This window comes from Poecilia reticulata, chromosome 22 (assembly GCF_904066995.2).
Source record: "Poecilia reticulata chromosome 22, P_reticulata-male-v2, whole genome shotgun sequence".
In the NCBI taxonomy this organism is placed as follows: domain Eukaryota; kingdom Metazoa; phylum Chordata; class Actinopteri; order Cyprinodontiformes; family Poeciliidae; genus Poecilia; species Poecilia reticulata.
Window position 1 is genome coordinate 11461901 of NC_088851.1, and position 25294 is coordinate 11487194.

The 25294-nt window shown below is 40.7% G+C and overlaps 2 protein-coding genes across 5 annotated transcripts; one reads left to right on the forward strand and one right to left on the reverse strand.

The window, feature by feature from the left end:
• The first annotated feature begins 4 nt into the window (after window positions 1-4).
• Window positions 5-5249, forward strand: ypel5 (yippee-like 5). 2 transcript variants are annotated; one of them, XM_008399771.3, is made up of 3 exons: window positions 5-155; window positions 1306-1449; window positions 2377-5249. In XM_008399771.3, exons 2-3 carry the CDS (start codon window positions 1309-1311, stop codon window positions 2599-2601), a joined length of 366 nt encoding a protein of 121 aa, XP_008397993.1. In that variant the 5' UTR covers window positions 5-155; window positions 1306-1308; the 3' UTR covers window positions 2602-5249. The 2 variants fall into 2 exon arrangements, with proteins under 2 accessions (XP_008397993.1, XP_008397992.1); XM_008399770.3 differs by lacking the exon at window positions 5-155 and adding an exon at window positions 317-514.
• Window positions 5250-8443: 3194 nt separating this feature from the next.
• On the reverse strand, window positions 8444-24440 carry lclat1 (lysocardiolipin acyltransferase 1). Of its 3 annotated transcripts, XM_008399775.3 has the most exons (7): window positions 24110-24440; window positions 16342-16509; window positions 15924-16122; window positions 14617-14763; window positions 12997-13113; window positions 11199-11482; window positions 8444-8548 (listed from the first exon to the last, which is right to left on the reverse strand). In XM_008399775.3, exons 2-7 carry the CDS (start codon window positions 16507-16509, stop codon window positions 8513-8515), a joined length of 951 nt encoding a protein of 316 aa, XP_008397997.1. In that variant the 5' UTR covers window positions 24110-24440; the 3' UTR covers window positions 8444-8512. The 3 variants fall into 3 exon arrangements, with proteins under 3 accessions (XP_008397997.1, XP_008397996.1, XP_017158113.1); XM_008399774.2 differs by lacking the exon at window positions 8444-8548 and having other exon boundaries at window positions 10187-11482; XM_017302624.2 differs by lacking the exons at window positions 8444-8548; window positions 16342-16509; window positions 24110-24440 and having other exon boundaries at window positions 10187-11482; window positions 15989-16123.
• Window positions 24441-25294: the final 854 nt, after the last annotated feature.

A 25294-nucleotide genomic window follows, 5' to 3' on the forward strand; every position in this document is an offset into this window, starting at 1 on the left:
GCTGTAAGCGGAACGCAGACAGGAACAGCTGAAAAAGAAAAACAAAGCCACGACGACGACAGAAACAAAACACTTGCGCACACAATATACTGTAAATATTGATGACATTATCGCGGGACGAACATTTCAGTGCCATTGAAACCAGATTTTGAAAGGTAGGAAGCTGTTATACTGAGCCAAGCTGAAATATTCGTTTGTTGTTGTTTTTTTTCTGCTCCTAGCCTGTTGTCGCTGTTAGCTCAGCGGTTAGCCTGATGTTTGCTTCCACTGACTTTCTCTCCGTCTAAAATGTTTTGGAAACCTCTGTGCTGCGAGGCGTGAAATCTCACAGAAAAACAAGTAACGCGTTTATCTTCTGTAAGTTCGTCGAAATGTCTTCTGAACAGCAGTGCTCATTCAAGAGGTTTTATTTTAGGCATTTTAACAAGAACGTGTAATGTCTGAACGGTTATTTGCGGCCAACCTTATTCATGTCGAGCTTATCAGGAACATAGAGCTCAGCTTAAGAAAAATGGTAATGCAACAAAACACACACACACACACACACACACACCCACACACACACAAAGAAAATAGCTCACCTTTAAAATATATTTATAGTTGGTATTTAGAAGTAGGACATTTTCAGCTTTAAATTAAATGATCTTTAAAAATGGGACTTAACACCAAAGAAATGTCTAGTGGCCGAAAAATATTAATTACATGCGCAGTTAATAAAAAAAAATATGGCTTGAAATGGTATCCATTTACTGCAAAAAAAAAAAAACAAGTTGCCAATGTAGTGATGACAGGTTATGTAGCATAATTTGCACATTATCCAGTGAGGAATTTCACAAATAATAGTGGAGAAAGATAAGAGAATATTTCTAGTGGAAAACGTAAAATAACGAGATCAGCTTTCAGTGGATTGCTAATAACACAGTTTGGTTGCCTTTTTTAAAATAATGAACTCCTGTTTTAGAGATTTTTCCACATGAAATCCTAAATAGGTCAACCTTAAGTATTTCCTATTATATGCATTTTATTGTTAGTGCTATTTTTATCTGGAATTTAAGATAAATTCCAGATAAGTAACTATTAACTATACCTTGAGCATAGTGTATTAAAAATAGCAAAATATGTCCCAATTTTCAGTTTTTATGGATTAATTTGCTTCACACCAGTTGATCTCCTGGAAGATACTTATCTATGATAAATCACGTACACTAATGACATTTAAAAGCTGTCATCATTTACTGCATTTGCATATTATTTCCTGTTTATTTTCTCTTGTGCTATATTTCTGGTGATTGCATAATAAATCAGAAAATGGGACGCATCTTCCTGGATCATATTGGCGGGACGCGCCTCTTCTCTTGCGCCAACTGTGACACCATCCTGACGAATCGGTCCGAACTCATCTCCACTCGCTTCACTGGAGCCACAGGCAGAGCTTTCCTCTTCAACAAGGTTCGCACACATGCAGCTCCAGAGGTTTACATTTTGTCGGCAGTATGGGTTTCTGATTAATTTGGGAGCTTTTAATGGTTTATTTGAACTGCTCTTTGTACAGATTTTGCTCATTATATAAATACAGCTTCATTGATTTCATTAAAAAAAAAAGATTGGGTGCAGAAGTTTGAATTTATATTGTACTTTCTGTCATTTCTAGGCTGAAAGTTATACAGACGCCCTACTACCTACCTAGGTTTGAGCCATTTGAGAAGCTCGAAACCAGTTTAATATGTGTTTGTAATTCTTAACTGTTTGGAAAACCCAATTTAACCCAAATTTAATCTATTACACCCAAACTATTAGTCTTGTATGAAAGAGAATTAGAGTGATCAGAAAAAATCAAGGAAGCACTAAAGCTCAACTCTATCCAAAAACACCATTGTTTAACATCAACAGGAACTGAGAAAAGATCAGCTTTAAAGCAGAAAAAAGCCAAAAACTCTTTCAAGCTTGAGTGAACTTCACAGATGCACACACAGACCAGCCGAAGGCAGACCTAGGAAAAAAATGTCTTTTTTTTTTGTCAGACAAAGACAAATGTTTGGAGAATGTTTGGAGGAGGGAATGTAATCCCCCAAACCAAAGACTTAAAAACAGAACTAATTCTCAAACATGACATTGGCAGCATCATAATGTGGGATCATTTGCTTCCAGTGGTGACTGTGTTTTAAACAAAGGGGATGGAATAATTAGTACAGAGAAATGCAACCAAATCCTTCACATTAACCTAAAATCGGCAGGAAAACGTTTGAAACTTGGACAGTAATTCACTTCTACACCAATTTCTCGATTTTAGGTTGCAACTATCACCTGATATCAATGCCAACGAAAGGGTATTTGTAAACATCTCAGCAGATCTTGGCTCCTCTGTCCCCTCCGCAGGTGGTGAACCTCCAGTACAGCGAAGTGCAGGACAGAGTGATGCTCACTGGCAGGCACATGGTGCGGGACGTCAGCTGCAAGAACTGCAACAGCAAGCTGGGCTGGATCTACGAGTTTGCCACCGAGGACAGCCAGCGGTACAAAGAGGGCCGCGTCATCCTGGAGAGGGCGCTGGTGAGGGAGAGCGAAGGCTTCGAGGAGCACGTCCCCTCGGACAACTCCTGAGTTCCCGGACCCGCTGGCGCCCTCCCGCTCCGCTCCTGCCTCCCCTCAACGCTGCACATCATCACCTGCACAGTCAGGTGGGGGGAGGTTTTGGCTTCAGCTTCCCTCTCCTTCCCCGACCTTTGACCTCTAGCGATTTTTAAAAAAAAAAGATAAATAAATAAATCGTGTGCTGGATAGGCAGCCCCCTCCAACCCCCCAAAACTATTCCCAAAGTCCCTCACCACAGCTGTAACGAGGTGTCCCTTCACTCACCCGCATAAGCATGATCACTGAGTTTACATCCGACACACTTTGACGCTAACTGAGTTCATGGAGGAAACATGGACATGCCTGAGCTGTTTCTGTTTATGGAATTCAGAGAGAGCCGACTCTCTTTGCAGAGCGTTGTAATATGAGCCTCTACTTCTAATTTTTGTGATATTTGTGCTCCCGTGTTGTGTTGTGTTGTGTTGTGTTGTGGGACCATCACTTCTTCACACCGAATGCATTCAAGACACCAACATGGCTGTTTATTCTCCGTCGGTTAATTATTATTTTTTTCTTCTTAGCTTCTGGCTTAACGGACGTAGTGGTGTTCTAAAAATCTCCGTTCTCATACAAGCGATACAGTGAGGACCGCACAGAATGATGTCATATTTGAATATTCTTTGTGCTCAACAGTGATTCAGCTCCTGCTTCGATAGTGTACATACGATTTGATTGATGCGACCTACAGCTTCTGCTCATGATGTGAAAGTGGTGGCGTTGTAGTTGTTACCGTGGATGCTGGGCCTGCCTGTGTGCCGTGTGAAGAGCAAAGTGTCACTGTGACATCCTTCTTGTTTAGAAGTCCTTGTTTATAAGATGACGAGTGCTATCTGAAAGTAGCTGTGACTCCGAGCTCAACGCAGAATATTAGGGTTTGCCGTTTTAAACACGAGCTCTCTGCTGATGCTGCCCTCAGCATGATGACCCACTCTTTATATAACCTACAGCTTGGGGCATATTTTTGTCATCAGATGACTTGTTTTATAAAAACCAAAAGCCAGGCGAGCTTTAATGGGGTACTTAGCCCTTAATTTTGGACTCTGTTTTTATAATCAAATTGTATGGAAACTTTTTTTTTTTTATGACATGTGATGTTAACGTTAGAGTTTTTTGGGGTGCAGTTTGATACGGTGCTGGTTAGAAGTTTACATAAGGCTCTTCATCATCATCACATCATGTCATAAGTTTGGACGTATTTAGTCAGTAGATTTTAACAACTATTTGGTGCACAAGTTTGAAATTATTGCTGTTTTTTTTCTGATTTACAAAGGTTCAGAACTATACATTTAGGCTCAGATATATATACATCCTCTTCCCACACATCTCCCCCTGTACTATTTGGTTAAATTCCTTTCGAGAGTTCCAACACAAAGCCATGTTTTGGAGCCACTGACCTGAAAATGATAGAGCAAGTTTAAGCTTTTAAATTCAGATTGTTGAGGACAACTTGCTTCTCGTTTTCAGAACCTTGCTCGTGTCCTGCTTTATCCATTCCAGGCTGTATGTGTGTTTGGGACAGAAGACGGAAGGAGATTGGCTACAAAGTTCACAGATATAATGACATGAAATTGCGATATCACTGAATAACGCTAGGACTTTTCACTCTTCTCTTTGTTTACCGTCATCATGGCGACCAGTCACAAAGAACCTGATCAGAAATGAAAATAAAAGACAGGAAACAAACATCCATCGTCAAATTTCCTTTTGGTAAACCGAGTTTCAGTGCCTGCCACCACAAACATAATGGCATCCAAGCAGTCCTTTGCAGTTGTGTGATATTGTGCATACTGCACAATGGTGGTGGTGGTGGTGGCGTTGCCAGTAGTACCAGTGCATTGCAAGGTGGATGGAATAATGAAGACAGGACTCGCTTCAACATCTACACCTTCACCAGACGCCAACAGGCTGAAACTTGGACAATGATCCCAAACACACACATTAAAACTGGGTTAGTAATGAATAATGCAGACCAAAATTAAACTTCTTATATGTGACCCATGCCTCGAAACTTTTGAGAACGTGTGGATGATGCTAAAAAAAAAAAGTCAGGCGTATGCCGAGAAACCAACCAGTTGAAATAAAATCAACCAATTCCAATTGTGCCAGAGGCATGCGATTTAGGTACAACTTACTAAATGACGTCGAACCAAAAGTCGATGGTGATGTATGTATAGTTTAGAGAGAAAATCAAGAGTACGCTGTGTTAATTAAAATAATCATTGAAGTTGTATGGTCATTCCACCCTGAAATACAGACAGCACCATTTGATGCCCTAAATGAATATTCATGGGCTTGTGTAAACTTGTGACTGACTCTGTTTTTATGAATGTATGTAAGTTGTTACCAAAAGGGCCAAACCTTCAATAGATAGATCCTTAAAAGTTTCGTTGGTCACACAATGGATTATTTCTGCATGCAGAGTAGTAATAGTAATAATATATAGTATTCTGTTGTTCAGCTTTTGCATTTTAGTCAAGACAAATTGATTTATCTGCTTTGTATTATAAGTTCTTTTGTGATAATATTTTTTTTGAATTAAAAGATTATTGTTTTTTTTGCTGTGGCTATGATCAGATTTTCTCTAATGTGATTTCTAAATAAATTTGTGGTCTTGTTGAGTTTGCGTCCTACTATTTTATTCATAAAAAAACGCTTCAATTACTAATTGATAAGAGGGGCGTTTTCCTTGCATGACTGATTAGTGTTTACGAGGAAGAAAATGGGACTGCAGGTACCATGCAGGCCTGTAGGGGGCAGCAGAATACTGAGGAAAAACCTTCAAGACGTTCTCTGCTGGAAATGCTGCTGATGCGGCTGCCTCTGACGTTAATCCGCTTGGCAAAGTCTGACATGTTTCACTGCACTCCTCAAACACACGCTGTTGATGTCTCTCTGTGGAAGAGATAAAAGAATATTCTCAGGAATTATTCAGAATCAAGTAAATATTCAGAGCTTAAGAAAGGAGATACTGCTTTTTTTTTTGAAGCAGAAGGTTAAAAAAAAACAAGTTAATCCAAACCTTGCAGCGCTCAGTGTGACAAATCGTCCCCCCCCCAAAAGAAAAAGCTTCGACTCCATTTGGTTTATAAATGGGGAAAAAAGACGATTTACTCCTCAATCCACCTACTAACATTGCAGTATTGCCGTAAAGTTACATAAAGCTGTGATGCTATGAGAGAGGAGGAGAGGGGGAGAGACTGTAACTGGAGGGGGGACAACAGGTCTCCTTTTCTGCAGTGGCTTCTCACACTGAGCATCCAGGACTTAAACTTTGCACACACAAATATTAAGATTCTTGAATTTAACCTGCACAGCTTGCAGGTGTATACATAGAACAAACGTTTTTATTTATTTATTATTATTATTATTATTATTATTATTATTATTATTATTATTATTATTATTATTATTATTATTATGTCTAACATTCAGGAACTGGGCGTACTTATGGATTCAGAGCACGGGTAGACTTCTGACTCAGTTTAATGCCATTTATGACTGGAGGCAAAAAGAGGTGCGCTCTCCAGTGTCATAGTTTCACTCGTAGGTTTTGTAGTTGTCTCCAATTGTGTCCAGAGGTGTTTACAGAGAAAGTCATCTATTGAGAATTTTTTAAAAAAAATGCTCCTCGTCCAGCCTGTTTGCATATCATCGGACCGACGCAGCTCAGATTGAGATTTGTGTGTGTGAACATGCTACTTTTTTTTTTATTACCCTGAAAGTGTAGCGAAAGGAATTCTGCGATGTATCCATTAAAGGTTGATCTCACCATTTTCCCTCTATAATAACTTTGTAATGTATGTTTAAAATGTAAAAGTAGTGACGCAGATTGAGGGGAGTCTGTGCATCATCAGTTCTCTCCACCTTCCAGAAGAAATATGAACTTATCCACAGAAGCTGGAGAAGAACTATAGGGAGGAGGGGAACAAGGAATTGGCTCATGATTCAGCGTGTTCTGAATTTATTTAGCCTTTGTTTCCTCATTGTTTTTATGGAATGCTACCGACACGCCTCCGCCTCGCAGATTACAGAACAAACTTCTTTTTCCACCTCTCTCTCTCTCTCTCTCTCTCTCTCTCTCTCTCTCTCTCCTCGCGTACACAAAAGGAGTGACATCATTCTGTCACCAGTAGAAAATAGCATGCTTTCCATTGACATCATCCTACATCCCGTTGCCGGGAAACGGAGGGGAGTCAACACGAGTTACTATGGTGACTGCACTTCACCTTCAAAGCTCCTGACCTTTTTGGTTGTCTATGGTAGATGCATGACTGTGAGTGTGTGTGTGCGTGTGTGTGTGTGTGTGTGTGTGTGTGTGTGTGTGTGTGTGCGTGTGTGTGTGTGTGTGTGTGTGTGTGTGTGTGTGTGTGTGTAAAGCAGACAAGGCAAACAGTGGTCCCCGGTGTTGTGTAATGTGAACGTTCAAGGTCTTGTTGAGTCATTCGCTGCGACGTAGAAGCTTTTTACAGTGCATTTCGGATTGAAAGGGCTCCGGGGGGCGGGAGGGAAGGGGGTGTAGCCTGCAGCTGATCAAAATGTCATCATGTCTCCAAACATAAGAATAATGGAAACCACTGTGTGACGGAGATAAAGGCCACTAGATTTTGTATAAAGTCTATCTAAAGATAGATAGCTGTGGTTTTGCAGAGACAAGGACAGGGACATCTTCAACAGAATGTTATGTAATATGTACATTTACATAGATGTACATACTTAGGTGTTTATTGCTGTTAATTTTGAAGATTTTTGATCATAACCACTGAGAAGCCAACATTTTATTTTCCAAAAAAAAAAAAAAAACTAGAACAGAGATTCTGCAAAAATGTTATGACCTTCAGAATCATATAAACCCTCCATACGGAGGGTCAGTATAAGCAGGTAAAGGTTGTTGCTGAAAAAATTAATTGGGTATCCATAGGCACAGGTGTTTAATGGTAAGGAATGAAAAAGGCGTGTATTAGAGAGGTTTAAGGATCCTATAGGTGTTGTCTGCTCTCAATCAGAAAGAATGGTCAAGCATCTTACCAAGAATAAAGAGAAAGGAAGCACTGGAAGGTTGCAGTGTAGTCTTTTTTTTTTTTTACATAGAAATACATTATGTGTTTCCTTTGGAAGTGCAAAAATCATTAACATAAAAGAGCAAATAACTGTAATGCATGTTCTTTATTATGCTAATTTTCTCTACAATAAGCTAAAAATGCAGCATTTTTATGACATAAAAAGTAAAAAATTTTATGCAATTTATGAATCAATATGGATCATCATGTTTTAATTATTGATAGGCATGTTTATAGTAGTTTTCTTAGAATTTTTTAATTTATTTTTTAGATACTGGTCACTATGTCTTTTAAATTGTTTGCTATGTTTAGCCAAATCTGCTTTAGAGTAAAAGTGGAAGGGCCAACATAAAAAAAAAAGAGTAATTGTTTGCCAAAGACAACATTTCCCCATTTTTCGATTTTAAATGTAATTTGTAAGTGGAAATCCCAGAAGTGTCCATCTGCTTGTACAGAAAGGCCAGTTTTATATCGTTCTTCAGTTGAGGTCATAATAATTTAGATACTCCCGGTCTTTAGGAAAGGTTGTGAAGTTTCAACAGTCGGTAGTGTTTCAATAAACCTGCAGTCATTTGTTTTTGGAGAAACAGAATTTGTGGTTTTCGTTGGCTGTGAGCCATAACCCTAAAAAATAAACACTTGAATAAACGCCGTCGGAACTGAATTTCCTCTTCTCAGATGCTCCATTTTAGCAAGATGCATCAGTTAAACTCAAGTTTATGTACTCAACAGGACACAAAACAAACACAGGAGGCTTTTAATGAGGTGATAGAGATTTATTGAGATACATTTAAGAGACTGCCTTTTCATGGTGTCCACACTGTTTACCTGAGGACGGCGACTCCTAGGAAGTCCAGCATCTGCAAGTAATTGTAAAACAGACAACAAAACAGACAATGTTTGGAGATTGAGGCTGGCTCAGGAGTTATAAACTAAAATATACATATATAGGACCATATAAACCTTTACTCATGGATAATTAAACTGCTAACACAGCTGCATCACAGTGATAGGAATCGACCATTTTTAGTGTTTAAATAAAAGGAACCCCAGATTAAAAAAAACAACAAAAAAACACTTGTGTGGTGGATACACACAGTACAGAAGTTAATATATACGGCTACCTAAGGAGACAGTTACTCCTTTATTACAGAATCAATGAGGTTTGAGACAAGGGGAGTGCGGGCGAAGCACTGCTCCAAACTGGTTTTAGTTTCAGTCCTTTTTTGGCATAAATACAGTAGCTTTCTCAGCTGTCACTTGCTAATTGAGTTTAGCAGGCGCATCGATGCCAGTCCAGGGGAGAGGGACACATGCAGAGGTGGGCATTACAGGGCTTTTTTGGATTAGGCTGACCTCGGGGCCGTTTTTCCACTCCAAGTCTGGTTACTCTGGACCGCTCTGCAGATCGAGGGGTAATGTTGCCTCAACAGGACATTCCTCCTTCCCCAGGACCTGTCTGAACAAGGCATCGTTTCATTCCCAGGATGAGGGCTTAAAAACTCAAAAACTCCTACGCTTTTGCAGCCGCTCGCATGTACGACTGTTGATTCTGTAAGGACACAAGCGAGCTGCAGCTTGGTCTGCGGTCGATAAAGCTGATCCTCCCTGACGAGAAAGACTACGTTCTGTTTGGTTATTTGTTTTGTTCTCCACATCATTTATCCGTTTCTCATCTTTGGTTTTTCTGTGCAAAATCAACTTGAGCAATTAGGGCTTCAATGATAATGAGAGAAAGTTCTCCTGAGGGAGCAAAAACTATTATAATAGGGTAATTACAGTGCCTGGCAAGAGTATTCAATATCCCTCGTACTGTTCTACAATGTAATATGTTGGGATTTTATATGACAGACCAACATGAAGTGGCACATATACGTGTAAAGTAATATCTAAAAAACCCACGAGTTTCTTACCGGAACTGTTTCAGCCTCATTTACTCTGACACCTGGAAATTAAATCCAGTGCAACCAATTGCTTGGATTCAATCCAGCTGCTACGCGAGGGCCTCCGAATATATTTTAGAAAACATTACTAAAGAAACAGGACCGCGGGGACCAACACGGAAAGCCGACAGGGTAGGAAATAAATCCATATCCTGAGCTGTAAACATGTCATGGCGTAATGTTCCACTGATCATCTTTAAATTGAAAGAGCGTGGCACAACTGCACAGGCCCTGCTGTCCGTGTAAACCGGGCCAGGCAGGGAGAGCGTTGGCGTTAATTGGTAAAGGAGCCGAGAGGCCTGCGGACCACGACCAGCTGTGCACTCAGGAAGGAAGAGGAAAACAAAATGTCGCAGCGTATACTCACAGCCAGAGTACCAAGGACTTTAGCAGTCCTGGTGCTTTACTGGGATGCATGTTAGTCTTTCACATAAAATCCTAACAAAAAACATTGAGGTCTTAACGTGGAAAAAAATGTGAAAAGCTTCAAGAGGGATCAAGACCCTGCATGGCACTGCACACCCAATTCTAAACATATACTTTATAATAAATCTCTGGGAATTAAACTATTTATTTCCTTGATGCACAGCTAATAAAAAGTTCAACCACCAGTGCTTTTTTTTTTTTTTTTTTTTTGAATGGTGGTCAAAGTCAAGTCATCACACATACACAAATACAGGTGGACGATAATATGGCTCTGCTCCATTCATTATGTAAAACCAATGGCAACATAGCAGACAATAAAACAGGTTTCGTAGGCATGGCGATATAAGAAATACCAACCGTTTCCTGACAGATTTCCACACAGACACCCTAAACAACCAAGTTTTAAACACAGACAACATAAAACCGGTAAAACACAAACGGCAACTTAATTAAGAAGGATTGTGCAGAGAGGTATATACAGTCGTGGTAAAAAGAAAGTGCAACCTATCTAAATTCCCAGGTTTGCCATAAAGAAAAAAACAAAAGGTACGATGCTGGAACCTCTAAATAATTTGCTAAATATGAAATCATTTAGAGGTTCAAACTCTTAAAACAACAGACTGTACTTCTCACCCTGACTGCACGAAGGTCAAGTGGAACATCACACGTGATGAATTCCTTGAACCCAGCAAGGAATAGATATACCCAACATTCCTCTTTTTATTCTTTGCCAGCATCGTAATCTCTCCACTGTAGCCAGACATGCAATCTGAAGATGCACTTGTTACTCCGTGAGGCAGAAAAGCTTCTGTTCCTCTAAGGGATTCAGATCAGCTCAGTGATCAGCTTTAAACGCCTTCGGCTGGTTGTTGGTGAAAACTTCTCCCCCCCTCTCCCCCCCAAAATTAAAACAGTGTCTCCCTCTCTACTGCATCTTTCTCTCCTGCACTTTTTCCTTCCAGTATCGATGGCAAGCCATCTCAATCAGCTCCAGCCCTCCAGCTAGCTTCTGCTGGACGGTGAACACCACAATCATAACCAGGACGTAGAGCCGGAAGGAAGGCCAGAGCCACAGGCCAGCCAAGCAGAAAGCGATGAAGCCGCTCCAGTACACCAGCGAGGCCGCTTTGATCAGACCCACCCGCAGCTCCGACTTGCAAGGCGGCACTCGCGCGATGCCGTCCCTGTCGAAGCCCCGGGGCTGGCCCGAGTAGAAGTCGCGCAGGCGGCTCTCCTTCTCCGCCCAGCGCTCTCGACACCAAGACTCCAACTCTGCGGACGAGGACGGGAGCGAAGAAACCGGGTAGCGGCGGACGTGAAAGTGGATCTCGCGAGGGAATTCTCCTAAGACGAGGTGACGCTCTGTCTGCGGGATGTTCTTGGGGTACGCCACGGTGATGTCATGGACGGCGTCCAGATTGTCTCCTGCAGGAAAGAGGAAGATATAATCAAATGGGGGCAAATTTACTGACCCAGACATCGATATGGCAAGACAGGAGATTTATTTCCGTCTATGGTAAATTAATCAGCGAGGCAGAGATGCGCATTTTTCTCTTAAAATCAACCGACCGAATACTGACAAATCTGAATGTTTTCCCATGAATTAAATGCACTAAAACTAAAAACTTCCATCATTTTGGCTCCTTAATGCACGAACCAACAGATGTTTAGATCCAGGTGTTTGTCAGGCACACTCTCATTTGGACTGCGGTTGCCACTAAATACATCTTGTGTTACCATGTACTTTCCAATGATGTTATAACTGTTATTATTGCATATGTTTGTTGTTTTGGTTTCACGGTTTTGTGTTTTCTCTTTCTGCAGACTTCAAGGGAGTTGACTTGTGCTCTCCCTATGCTTCTTTATCTCCACTACTGCTACCTACTTACTTCCTTCCTTCCTTCCCTTTAAAACTCTTCCCCCACCGTTATCCATTTTTTCCCCATCTATTACATTTGAAATGAACCCAAAACAATTTCTAATAAAGTTTTCATGGCGAATGCTTTGCTTCTCACCTTGACTCTCTGTCCAGCAGTGAGTGCCACACTGCTGGACAGGACACATTAAAAAAAAAAAAAAAAAAACACCCGACAGAATGTGTGGTAATGAATAAAAAAATAAATAAAAATCTGATAAAGGTTAGTGATACATGATCTAATCTTCTGCGTTTTCATACATCCACCCTGTCCAATTAAAATAAAGATTTATTAGCCCATCAGCTGATTTAAAGCCACAGCAGCCTCTACATCCCTGCATATCTGCAGTGCCCTTATAATAAGCAGGGAAGGCTGAATTAAATATCAGATGCATGAAGGGACACCTGGCAGCGCCCGGTCCTGCACAGCTTAGGTAAAAATAGAGGTGGGAGGGGAACAGTAGAGCTGGACGAAGACAGCGCGCGCGTGTCATCAGTCTGCTGCGCAAAGACAAGAGGAGGAGAATTAGCTAAGTCATATGATATCGCAACACCTGCTAGGAGAGTTAGTGTCAGCATCAGCAAACAGTGCGAATGGGGGGTGAGACAGAAGGGCCAGATGTGGTATTAAAGACCTCCCTATAGGGGAGGAGAGGTTGGTGGGGGGGGGGGAATGCTTCCAGAATTAGCTGATGCAGAAACGTGAGAATCTCAGGGGAGCAGTGGGACGGAAGTAATGATGGCTGGCAGTGGGACGGAGCACAAGTCTGGGACTTAAAATAAGAACAGGTACGAGCTCCACTCTGGAAGCGTCACTGGAATAAGTACAGTCATCATCGATTTGCTGATGGAAGATTTCCGTGGCGATCACGGGCTTTGTGGCCTGTTTGCTTTTACTGTAACAAATATTAATCAGCTAAAAACGCACGCGTCTGTCATCTGGCCACAGGCCGACCGCAAGCGCCCTGTCATCATGTTGAATATGGACGTTGCGTAATCTCGAAAGCAAGCAGACCATCCTGACCTTTTCTCAGTTTGTCCACAATGAAGGTGAATCCGGTGGAGCGGGGATGAAGCACATACTCCATTTTCGGAAGGTTGTTCTGCGCAGCGAACGCGTCACTCTTTGCTTTCGTGTTCTCTGCAGGGAACACACAAAATGTAAAAAATGAGAAAAAAAATGTAATTAAATCTCCAAAAGGGGCTTCATCTTGTTACACATCATTAGACATTTAAGTTTCGCTGGTTAAAAGATACATTAACATTTACATATTTATTTTGAAACTCATTGATTTGAAGTTAAAATAAGCATCATGGTAATTCAAAGAATAATCAGTTATTAGAAAATTAATATTTTCCCCTATTTTTTACTTTTTTCCCCACTTTTTTGTCACATTACAACTAGAAGCCTTAATGCCATTTTCACAAGATGTCATATGACAAGACCAACATAAAGTAGTGCGTAACAGTGAAACTAAAAACCTGAAGTGTGGCATGCAGTTAAAGTCTTCCCCCTTTACTAAAACTGAACCATTCTCATCATAAAGTTCCTTCGATCTATACATTTCTATTATAGCTCTGGCTTTATTCTTGGTATTGTCACCCCAATGGAGAAAATTATACCCACACCATGATGCTGCCACCGCCACATTTCACACTGGGTACACTGTGTCGAGTTAACATTCCTCCACAGCTTGACATGTAGGCCAATAAATGCAGCTACTCGCCTTGAGCTGTCCACTGTTTGTTAAACAGAGTCCACCTGGGACTAATTCAATCCCAGCATAAATACAGCTGTTCTGTGTAAGCCTCAGTGGTTTAATAGAGAACATGACAGGGAAAAAAAAAAAAAAAATCCCAATGCGTCATGTTCTTTCCACTTTTCGTTTATGCACTTTGAGGCATATCACATGAAATCACCTGAAGTACATTAAAGTCTGGGGTCATACGGGTGTTTTGAATTAAAAATCACACACGCAGGTGGCACATGGAGTCATATAGACATTTTATTCCTAAACATACCCTGAACGTAAACCTCTGGAATGAAGAATTAAGGGAGTGCTTAACTTCTGCTTAAGATTCAAGAACAGAACTCCTTCAGACTCTGGTTTAATGTGTCAAATTAAGCCTTTAGATTTAAGAGGCTTAAATTCAAATATGCACAGGAACACACACACACACGCACACACACACACGCACACACACACCGCACACACACACACACACACACACACACGCAGTGGGACAAGTGTAAAACAATACGTAAAGCTCAGAACGTAACTGGACAGAACTCCTTCATGACGTGATCCGTGAAGAGGTTTAGCTGCCCTAAAGGACAGCGACTCGGGGCTTTGATTAGTTTAGCTGTGATGTCGAGGGGCTTTAAGCAAAAAGTCAAATCCTGCCTGGCCTGAGAGATCAGAACCCTCTCGTTGTAATGACACCGTCGCGGACATGTCAAGGGATTTAGGGACGGTTTTACACCTCGAAATTGTCCTTGCGTAACAGCGTCGGGGCCGAATCACGTCTCGTAGTGCCGGTGGCATGTTGTGAACATTCATGCAGAGGCTGACGACTCTGACAGAGGCAAGCCAAGACACCCTACAAAAAAAAAAAAAAAAAACTTGCACTGTTTACATCTCACCTGTGAGGTCTGTCCCCTCTGGGAACAACAACAGCTGCAGGGGCTCTCTGATGTCACAGAAGTAGTCCAGCATGTTTTCTAAATGTGCCTTGTCCATCTCCCAGCGACGCTGAATGAAAACAAAGCAGGCCACCTGCATTGCCCAACCTGTAAAGCACACAAAGTTTTTTCCACACATAACCGATAAGTTGTTAATTTTTAACAGGTCTGCATTTCTCTCCAACACCTGGTGCTTAAAACTTAACACACTGCATTTGGAAATCCAGTTTGTATAACTAAAGTCTCTTAAAGCTTTTTATGATCTGAACTGATCTGAAACATCTGCTTGAAAAGCCGCTTATTGGATATAAATTTACCTTTAAATAAACCTCCAAATATATATATATATTCTGTGGTTTCAGGAGTAATGACTATGCTTTATTTGGCTTGTTAAACATACAGCACTGTGCTAATTTCTTGAATCATCATTCATTTGTAATTAAAAGTACCTTTCAGAAGACACTGTTATAGTTAATCATGTTGGTATCGACACAAAGAAACATTTGAATATGAAGTGGAATAAAAATTAAGACCCGTCTCTGCGCATCTACACACTAAAGTAAAGAAGATTAAATCAGAAAGGTTGCATGATCTAAAGATTAATTTGTAAGTCCTGGATTTAGCTGTGGACTTTGACTGGGACATTCTGAAGCATAAAAATGCTTTGATCTAAAGAGCTCCGGTTGCATTCCAGGAGCCGTCATGCGGGAAGGTGAGCCAGTCTCATCTTTTCCCTGGAGTCAGGTCCACCTCATCAACTTTGAACACGTTTTATGTTACTGTCGAAGAAAGGCGTCCTCACAGCACAATGCTGCTACTCCATGTTTCAGCCATTCGCCTCACCTTTCTGTTCAATTTCTTGATTGTACTGATTCAGGTGGACTGAATACAAATGAGCACCACGCTTTCAAAATTTTGCATAAAATTATTTTAGGCCATCAAAAACCTTCCACGTCACAGTTTTGCAGTACTCCGTATTTGTATTATATAATGCTTACGTCATGATTTGATGATAAATTGAGGAAACAACTGCTACATGCAAGCTTATATATTACAAAAAATAAAATAAAAAATTCTGTGCCTTAAAAAAAAAAAAAAGAACAAACAATGGATGGCTTCAGCCCTTAATGCTGTACCGTAAGCAGTTATGCAATTATATTTGTCGGAAATGCCATGTGAAGCAGAAGCCATGTTGCATAAGTGTGCCAAAGAGTGTTTGTGTACGCGAGTGTGTGTGGAGAAGGGCAGGGGACCCAGTGCATACACACCGAAGCCGGGCAAGGCCTTGAGAGCAGCCTTGAGGCAGATCTTTTCCAGGCGAAGGTAGCTGTACCTGAGCAGACAACACCAGAGGAACATCCAGTCAAGACGGGTGCGGTGGTTCATGATGATCACGCTGCGCTCCCCAGGAATGAAGCCGTCCCCTGTGATCACCACCTTCACCCCAAACACCAACTCCAACAAAGACTACCGAGGAGAGAGAGAGAGAGTGTGAGCAAAAAGAAAAGGGCAGATGGAAAGAGGAGCTGGAAGAGGGAAAAATAATTTGCTTTTCGAAGCTTTTCTCACTTTATCAAGACTCAACAGTGCTTTGTTCTACTCGGTCTTTAAAAACAAATCCAAACGGGGAGATTACATGAGGTTGATGGAATACAAACTGTCGGTTTCTTAAGCTTAGGTACATACCACCGGGAGGGTGAGCCAGGTAGCAACGATTCGATCCGTAAGCCAGCGGTACCAAGCCGGAGATAGCAGCATGAGCGGCAGGACTGGACCCAGCATGACGATACTTCCAAAGAAACTACCTAAAAATAGTGCCATAATGAAGAAGAGGCCCCGCACTGACACAGCCATCTGCAACAGACAAAACGAAAAGGACACCATCACTAAAGAGACGGCTAAATGGGAAAGTCTACTTCTTCCAAGATACACGAACGGCACGTCCAAACTTTTGACAGTTCCTGTGATTTATTCTTCACTTGGAACATTTGCAACATGAAACAAACGTGATTATTGACACTTTCATCTACAATAACAACTGCGGCGCTGGAGATCATCGGACATATTTTCCCACAAACAGTGGAAAGTCCAGACCAGACATTCCAAGCGTGGAATGTAAATAGGGGACCTTTTTTGACGATGGGTGATAAATTGGGAGTCTAAAAGTTACAAAATCAAGTTTGGTTGAACCTTATTCCGGTAAAACAATGCATTAGTAAACTAGCTTCACGTGGCTCGCTTGAGAGGAAAATAGAAAGCAACGCGTTTATGGCCCCCCTGAAGTATTCTGATTGAAACCACATCAGCATTCTGTGTGTTCGTTATGTGCGTTTTAGTCGGTGGAGGCAACACGAGCGCCACTGGATCCCTGTGGAAAGGGAGTTGAGCGGTCATGCTTCAGGAATTTAAAACCAAAACTAGGGACCTTCAATTGTCCAGGACGTATCTGATGACTGAGGATCCCGTGTCGTTTCAATGACATCAGAGGGACAACAGCTTCTGCTGCGAATGTTGCCAACGTGAAGTTTTCCCTTCGATAAGTGAAGGTCTACGCTGATTTATAACGACCTCATCTCTGGTCTGTGAAAACGTTTTAAACAAACTGTACCTAAAAGTGTGGCACAGTTAGCATCGACTTCTAAATAAAAAAATAAAGAGAGGGATTTGTCTGGTTTTAGAAAGGATATATTTCCGGCTCATCAAAAAGATTTCAACTGAAATATTTGAACTTTAAATATGTTTTTATGTTTCAAGACTTTTTTGACCATAATTTAGACTTAAAATATCAGATATGGCCATTTTATTTTTTGCCTAAATTGATGTTTTCCTGCTTTGACCAGAGCGGACACATCAAGCTAACCCAAGTTCGCAATATATTTTTGACAACCCGACTTTGTAAATCCTAGTTTTTGAGTCAAACCATGTTAAAAGTACTCAATTTCTTACATGAACATGACGTTATTGCTTTGATTTTAATACCTTTAACATACAGTAAACCTGCAGCAGGTTAACAGGAAGGGCTGGAGATCCAGTGACAAATTCCTCCCAACACACCCGACTGTTGCTTTGAATCGTGGGGTTTGTTTTGTAGTGCAAGTATGGAAAACTCGAGTGAATTTCAGGCCTAAAATTGCCGTTATTAAATTAAAACCTACTTTACTTCCACAATCCCTGAATCAAAGGCATGTCAAATTATAACAATTCTATTTTATTTTTCTTTTAAACCACTAAGAGGAGGAAGTTTCTTTAAACTGACGTACGAGCCGAGAAACACCAGGTGCTGTACAAATATGACTTTGAGAAACGATTTTACATTGGTTGTGTAGTACGCAGCAGACAAAAACATTACAAAACCAAAACATTGCTTACTAAAAGTAAGATGCACTAATTTTATATTCAGCAGTATCAAAGGCTGGATATGAAAGTTAAGAGAATCAATTTGCTGTTGTGCCAGCTTAAATAAAACCAATGGAATCATGTTTTGCATATTACACCATGAACCGAATCAAGCCCCATGCTGACGCATCGAGTCAATACAGGTGCTTTTGGGAGCTGTATCACCCACCAGGTGTTTCCCTCTCCTCTATAACCTGCAGCTCACACCTTTCCACCTCAATTACTCTCATAATTGCATAAACTCTTGGGTTTAAAGTACTCGCTCGTTATCTTGCCCTTGTTGACACCCTCTCTGGGAGCATGACGCAGCAGCTCTCATGGCAGCAACCACAGTGGCTCAGGGTACGTTTAAGCAATGCAAGCATGTTTGTGTGTATGATTATGCCGGCAATAAGGGTTTAAGGGTTACTTGGCTTAATGATGGAAAATGTGAGGCGTGACAGGAGAGGATAACAGCCTCGCTCAGCACAATCGCTACAGTTTAATTCTCGGCAAATGCAAAAAAAAAGGAAAAAAAAGAGAAAAAAAACACCTTTGGGTGTCCGTGGGAAGAAATGCAAGTCTTGCATGGCATTAGGAATGATACACCTGGAGCCAGGGATATGAAAAGTCAACAGCATTATGAACACACAAACACCAGGGAAGTAACCATTTACGCAACGCATCCACGGAAACCTTTGTTTTCATAAACCGAGGCTAGAAACACTCGAGCGCTTTGCAAGTCTCATCCATTTTTTGTTGGCTACAAATGTATTTGAATCACCATAGAAATAATCCTGAAAACACTTGCCCAAATACAGCCGCACTAAACTCCCAACATACTCTTCAGTGTCCAAGTCTGGATATTCTGGCAGAGATGCAGCATTCCTACATTTAGGCTAAATTCAGACATCCCAGCAGAGCCGAGTCAAAAGTTCAACCTTGTCTCGGCTAAACAATGAGCTTCAAGTGGTTCGTTCGTTTGTGTGAGAAATAAGGAGAGATGGAGAAAAGGCACATGAATGAAGTGGTGCAGAAAATCTAAGTGCACCTCACACTATTAAGGTCAATTAAATGTGCTCTACCTGAACCATTCACTGACATGGAGCAATCTGAGGATGTTCCTTCCCTGTTCAAAAAATACATCAAACCTGAAAACTCCCACATTTTTGGTGTACATAAATACGAGTCTGTTATAATCTTGGAATCCGTTCATCGTCTGCAGTCCACTTCTTCCCCTTTTATGGTCAATATTTGTTACATTTACCTGCTTAATTGTATACACAAATGACGTTTATTAGGCCCGAGCAGCTAAGCGCTGCGAAGGCCTATTGAAATCGTGCTGTAAATTATTATTATTATTATTCTTATTCTTCCGCCAAATGAATTGGCTTTTTGGGGGCTTTATCATATTCAAAAACTCACCAAACTTGGCGGGCTCATAGAGCCCGGTGAAAATTTACGTATTTTAAGGTCCTTGCAAAAATCGCACAAGAAACGGCTCAAGGGCGCCCCCTAGAAACTTTCAAAAGACCCTTTTCTATTCACTTACTTTATCGTAGAGACTTGAAATTCGGTACAGTTGTACAGCTCCCCAAGACACTCTGAATTTACAATTAATGTCATAGTGCAACTGTCCTAGGAAGTCGGCCATTTTGGATTGAAGTTCCGATTTGGAGCCCATTTTGGCCGTTTACACACGTCGCATTTGATCGAACTCCTCCTAGGGATTTCGATCGATCGGCTTCAAACACGGTGAGATTGTTCATAAGGCATGGCCGATTCAAAGTTATCAAATTCGTGAGTTTTCGAACATGCTGAAGGGGTCGTAGCAGGGGTCAAAGTTCACCGACTCACCAGAATGTAATAAACTGTTATGTCTCTTAGAAATAAACTCACAGAGCCACCAAACTTTCTGTGTGTGATCACCATTGGATGACCTACGACACCCAGTTGTGAAATTTTAAGATTGCCTAAGCCACGCCCCCTTACAACAGGAAGTGTCATGTTTTACTGCGAACGTTCACTATCTGACCCCTTTCACCTAATCAACATGAAACTGTGTCCACAGACAGAAGACATGTTGGTGTGTCATGGTGTCCAACCCCGTTTGGTTTGGATGCAGCAGGTGGGCGTGGCGGCGTGGCGAAGTGACCTTTAACGCCGTCTCCTTACGTTTGGCCTTGATTCCCACAGTTTAAAGCCCAGCTGCACCAAACTCACTAGGTGTGATCCTTGTGGGCCCCTCGACAGGAATCCAGTGTGACTTTTTGTGGGCGTGGCCTAATGTCTCAACAGCGCCCCCTTGAAAATTTTAAATAACCAGCCCCAAGCCATTCTTTAACCTAGAATTATGAAACTTGGTACACTTGTGTATCTTGTCAAGACCTACAGAAAAGTCTCTTGGAGCCATGGTCCAAACCCAACAGGAAGTCGGCCATTTTGGATCAAAGCCGCCATATGCTGTTTTTCAGAGACGTCATATTTGATCGAACTCCTCCTACAGCGTTTCAGATACAGACTTCAAACTCAGTGAGCAGAGAGTTGAGACATTAAAGGTCTAAAGTTATCACAGGAATTTTTCTATGTAAAAGCATGTGGGCGTGGCTAAGTGCAAAACTTTGACTATTCACCATAAAACATCAAAGTGACAACTTCCACATATAAGGTCACAGCTGCTTCAGACTTCCTATGTCTCACTACTGACCAACCCTCATGGTCAGATGATGACGTAACCTTAGCTCCGCCCACTTTTAACCGGAATTCAGCTGTTTTTTCTACTGTATGTCTTATTTTTAATGAGTAATACATATGGAATTAATCTTATACCACCTGACATAATATGACCTGATGATGAACTGTGAGGATGAACTCTGACTCAGGGGGGCGTGGCCAACTGTCTGTCCTTCGCCATATGCATACAACTGTCTCTGAATCACACACGCATCTTCCGATTGGCACCAAACTGGATACGTTTGAGCTGTGTTCAATGCTAAAGATCCCAACGGGATTTAATTGTGATTTTACTCTACAGCGCCCCCTAGGTTATCCCATCACCAATATCTCCTCTCTACATCGACCGATCTGCTCCAAATTTGTGGTGTGTCCTCAGGGAACCATGCCGAAGTGAACGGTTCGAACTGCCTGGCGGAGGCGTGCCTCAACTGTGCGAAAGGGTACGCGGTGGCAGGCGGCCGGCGGTGCTGGGTCCTCCGCGGTGGCTATAGGCCGGAGCGGCGCTTGGCTGCTCGGGCCGCTTGAGGCTCCGCGGAGCTTTAATTTGAATTGTAATGCTTGGAAAGGAAATCAAAATGCCTGCAGGTCAGTATTTAAAGAAAACCAGAAATCGGCAGCCTGCACAAGCCTCGTCTGTGCATCTCTATCGACCCTTTACCTACCATCTAAAACTACTTCCGATTTGCATCATCGACACGAGAGTACACAATGGTCTTACTGTGTTTCCAAAAACATGCAAAACTAATAAGTTTATCTAATTGATGATTTCAAAAGAAGCCTTTATAGACTTTTACGCAACTTGGAAAAAAAAAGGTCCCGTTGTTAAAAATGTACTGGGAACATGTTACAAAACCTCTGCTGACATATGAGAAACGCACCTGAGTGGGCTGTTGAATTTCTTGTAAAGAGGAAAGCAGTGGAAAAATCTAGTTTTCCACAGAACACTGATAAGGTTAATATTCGTTTGAGGAAGTACTTTTTAAAATAATTTCCACCAGAATCTTTCTAAATAAATTGAAAAAGGGCAAGAAAATTACTCATAAAGCTAAACAGACTTTGTTTTATTTTTTTTTAGGTTTTACAAGAAATGCACAGGATAGTTTCACATCCTGCCTTGTGGACAGAGGCCACAGTTAACGTTAGTGACGACATTTATGATTTCCTGGTGGTGAAGTCTATTAATAAGCTCTAAAGTTTAGCAACAGAGCGCAGGCTGGCTTGTTCTGACGACTTTTCTATTTTCTTCACAATGCTAAGTAAAGCTTCGCTTTCTGTTAAGAATGACCCTCATTAACCCTCATCAGTTCTGTCAAGGTCTGTACTCTTAATTTAAAAAGAACGAAACTGTGGTTATGAAAATGGCCTCCATGGGACAGTTCCCAGGCATAAACCACTGCGGAGCAAAAAGAACACTAAGGCGCCTCTCACATTTGCTAGACAACATTCTGATGATTCCCAAGACATTTCGGAAAATATTCTCTAGACTGACAAGACAAAAGTGGGACTTTCTGGAAGGTGTGCATACCATTACATTGCCATGAAAGTGACGGCATTTCAGAAAAAGAGCATATGAAGGAGCCGTGTCATGATCTTAAACGTACAATTTAACGCTCAAAAACCAATCAATGAGGCTGAATTAAGAGCAAAATTCCTCTGTGGTAAAGTTAAGGACTCACAGGCAATGCTTGAGGCAAAAGGGTGGCACAAGGGCGGGGAATATTCTTTCACATAAGACTTGGGTTTGTTTTTGTCTCTTTGGATGAGCTCTTTTTTCCATAGTAAACAAACTCATGACTTAAAACTGCATTCTTTTTCATCACGTTACGTTTGTCTGATTTTGAAATTTGCTTGAATTTAGGCGAAAAGGCAAAACTAAAAAAATCTATTAAGGCACTGTATATTTATGTTGACAGTGGGGCTGGGCAATAAAGCTGAAAAATATCACAATACTAGCGTTTCATATCAGTCGATTTAGCTTTTTGTTTTAAATAGCTGAAATATTCTCTCTCCTTTTTTAACAGTTTCCTCTCGAGCTCTTGCTGTCACTTCCTCCCTTCACTTCACCTCGTTGTCTTACTTTTAAGTGATTATGAGGCCCAGTGGCAAAACCTGAAATTGCAGCTGCATGTGTTACCAAACAGGTTGTTGCTAGGTAACCAAAGAGAGAGTGAGTTGGTTGATGCCACCAACCTTGCTCAGCTGAAGGTGAGAGGTCCAGTCTTTCCTCTATCTACATCCCCAGAATGTTTTGTGGTTCTGGATCAGAGCCCAGTGAAATTATTAAACATTCTATTGGATGCATTTTCTAGTAATATTCAATAAATAATTCTTGATTTATTGTCCAGCCCTATGTTACAGACTGTATTCTATTGAATAGACTCATGCAAAGTCATTCTGTGTCACCAAGATCAATCGGTCAAATAATATACAAATGAAAAAATTCTTTATTTTTCTGTTCTATTTTTTTAAAGCACTGACCCATCATCTTGAAGCCGGTGTTTTAAGATCTTTTGAAATATCCAATTAATATTAAAGAAAAAAAAATGGCGTCAACTGAATTCCCTGTAGATCGTGATCTCATGTCGAATGAGGTTCTTAAAGTTTTACTACCAGACCACTTCTGCGAGCGCAAAACTAGTCTAGGACGAGAGTTGTGAAATAAAGTTGTATTTTGAATGTGTGAAAACAGCTGCAGGTCCCAGTGTGGCCACTGTTGTTGAGTAAGAAGCCAAAGTAGGGTAAAAAACAAGAGCCATCTCTGATCTTCCATCCGTCTTTATTGATTCTCTCTCCCTTTCATTATGAAACAGCAGATGCACAGATTAGCACTGTTTAGACAATATCATAATAACAACGCTACGTGTTATCACGAGTATTTATTTTCCAATACACTAACATTTTCCACAATCCATGGGTGGGGCTGAGCCATGAGAAACCAGGGCGAAACTGCGAGTTAGCTTAAATTGCACCTGAACTTTTGAGATGGAACAACACCACATGGTATTTCATCATAGAGCACACCCAAGGTAGTAATTACATTCTTGGTAAATTACACCGCAATTAAGACAATGACGTACAGGCATGCTCGAAATGTAAGTATCAGGAAACTTGTAAGAAAAAATGAAACAAAATATACAAATTGTCAGCTTATGTTACAAACGCGTGATGTTTGGGTTTAATTAAAGTTAGAAATGCTTTACTGCTGTTCAGATGATGGCAAACTAGGCTAATATGCTAACTTAGCAAACCAAATGAAAGAGAAACTATGGTTTGCCGAGGTTCATTAATACTGCAGCTACAAGCTTGGTTTTCACGACGTATTGTTGAATATAATTACACCCACCTTTTGTGTTTTTTTTCCATACACAGCCGTAGTTTAAATTCAGATGTGTCAGTCACGTCAGACCCAAATTAGCTGCAAGAACTTAGTTGCGACATAGTAAAAGCTAGCACGTTGCTAACAGCTGCTAGCATACAAATCCAACCCGAAGCAGCGTTAGTGAGCGCAGTTTCACTCCCGGTCAGGTTTCCCTGATGCATCCGCTGTTCGTACTGCTGAGGTCAGGCATCATTAGAGCCTCTGTGACCGGAGCAAAAACCGCATCGAAATTTCTGCAATCTTAATCAATAGACGATGACCTCTCAACTTGTTACCTCTCACCTGTCCTGACACATAGTCATCAACGGGGGGCGCTGTTGGTGCAAAGTACTAATGTCAAAGTCCAGCGTAATCAGGGCCATGATCGAAAAAATAAATAATTTGCAAAATAGATACTTTTATATGCAATACATTAAATTAAGTAACGAAACAAATATAAACCCATATTTTATTTTTATAGTGTGCCATTTTTAAGTGTTTTGTTCAGTGTTTTCAAAATTATTTCTAATTCCTTGTGCTACAGTTTATCATGAGGTAATTTATTTGAAAGCAACTACAAACAAATCACCTTATCTATGGCAGCTAGTCACGCCCACTTACTTTGAGCAATGCATTTGAAGGCATTGCTACAAGATATAAATATGCAATAATTTAATTTCAATTAAAATTAAATTAACAATTATATTGCCTTTCAACATATCACGATCTTTCTAATAAATTAGTTGTAGGCTATATATTATTTTTTATTAAACGTTTTTAACATGAAAGTATTTACTTGTAAATTATATATAGAAGATATGTATTTTTTTATTTATAATATTACATATATCAATATTTACTTACCAACTAAATTAATTAAATTTATCCTCAATGCAACACAGGACTATAACCTAACTACATCAAAACAAATATGCATATTTGTTGTCAGTGTAAGAAATGCTAGTTAATCCTACATGTCAGTATTCTTTTAATGACTCGTCTTAAATGCAATCAGTTGTTGCAATTTTGGCACATGATTCCTGACAACCACAGGCAGTATACGGAATAAATTATTATGAATAGTTTTTTTTCCATGTTGGTAGTGAGTGTGATGTATTTTTATCAACTGTCCAATCAGGAACACATAGCTTTAAATGGATTTCTGAAAAG

What these genes read in the sequence shown, in the direction of transcription:
- ypel5 (XM_008399770.3), top strand. Translation starts at nt 437, where the DNA reads ATGTCTGAACGGTTATTTGCGGCCAACCTTATTCATGTCGAGCTTATC. An exon ending in AGCTCAGCTTAAGAAAAATG is followed by an intron (nt 515 to 1,305) that starts GTAATGCAACAA and finishes ATAATAAATCAG; the next exon opens with AAAATGGGACGCATCTTCCT. An exon ending in GAGCTTTCCTCTTCAACAAG is followed by an intron (nt 1,450 to 2,376) that starts GTTCGCACACAT and finishes TCCCCTCCGCAG; the next exon opens with GTGGTGAACCTCCAGTACAG.
- lclat1 (XM_008399774.2), bottom strand. Translation starts at nt 16,509, where the DNA reads ATGGCTGTGTCAGTGCGGGGCCTCTTCTTCATTATGGCACTATTTTTA. An exon ending in AGAGGGGACAGACCTCACAG is followed by an intron (nt 13,114 to 14,616) that starts GTGAGATGTAAA and finishes TGTTCCCTGCAG; the next exon opens with AGAACACGAAAGCAAAGAGT. An exon ending in TGTGGACAAACTGAGAAAAG is followed by an intron (nt 11,483 to 12,996) that starts GTCAGGATGGTC and finishes TCTTTCCTGCAG; the next exon opens with GAGACAATCTGGACGCCGTC.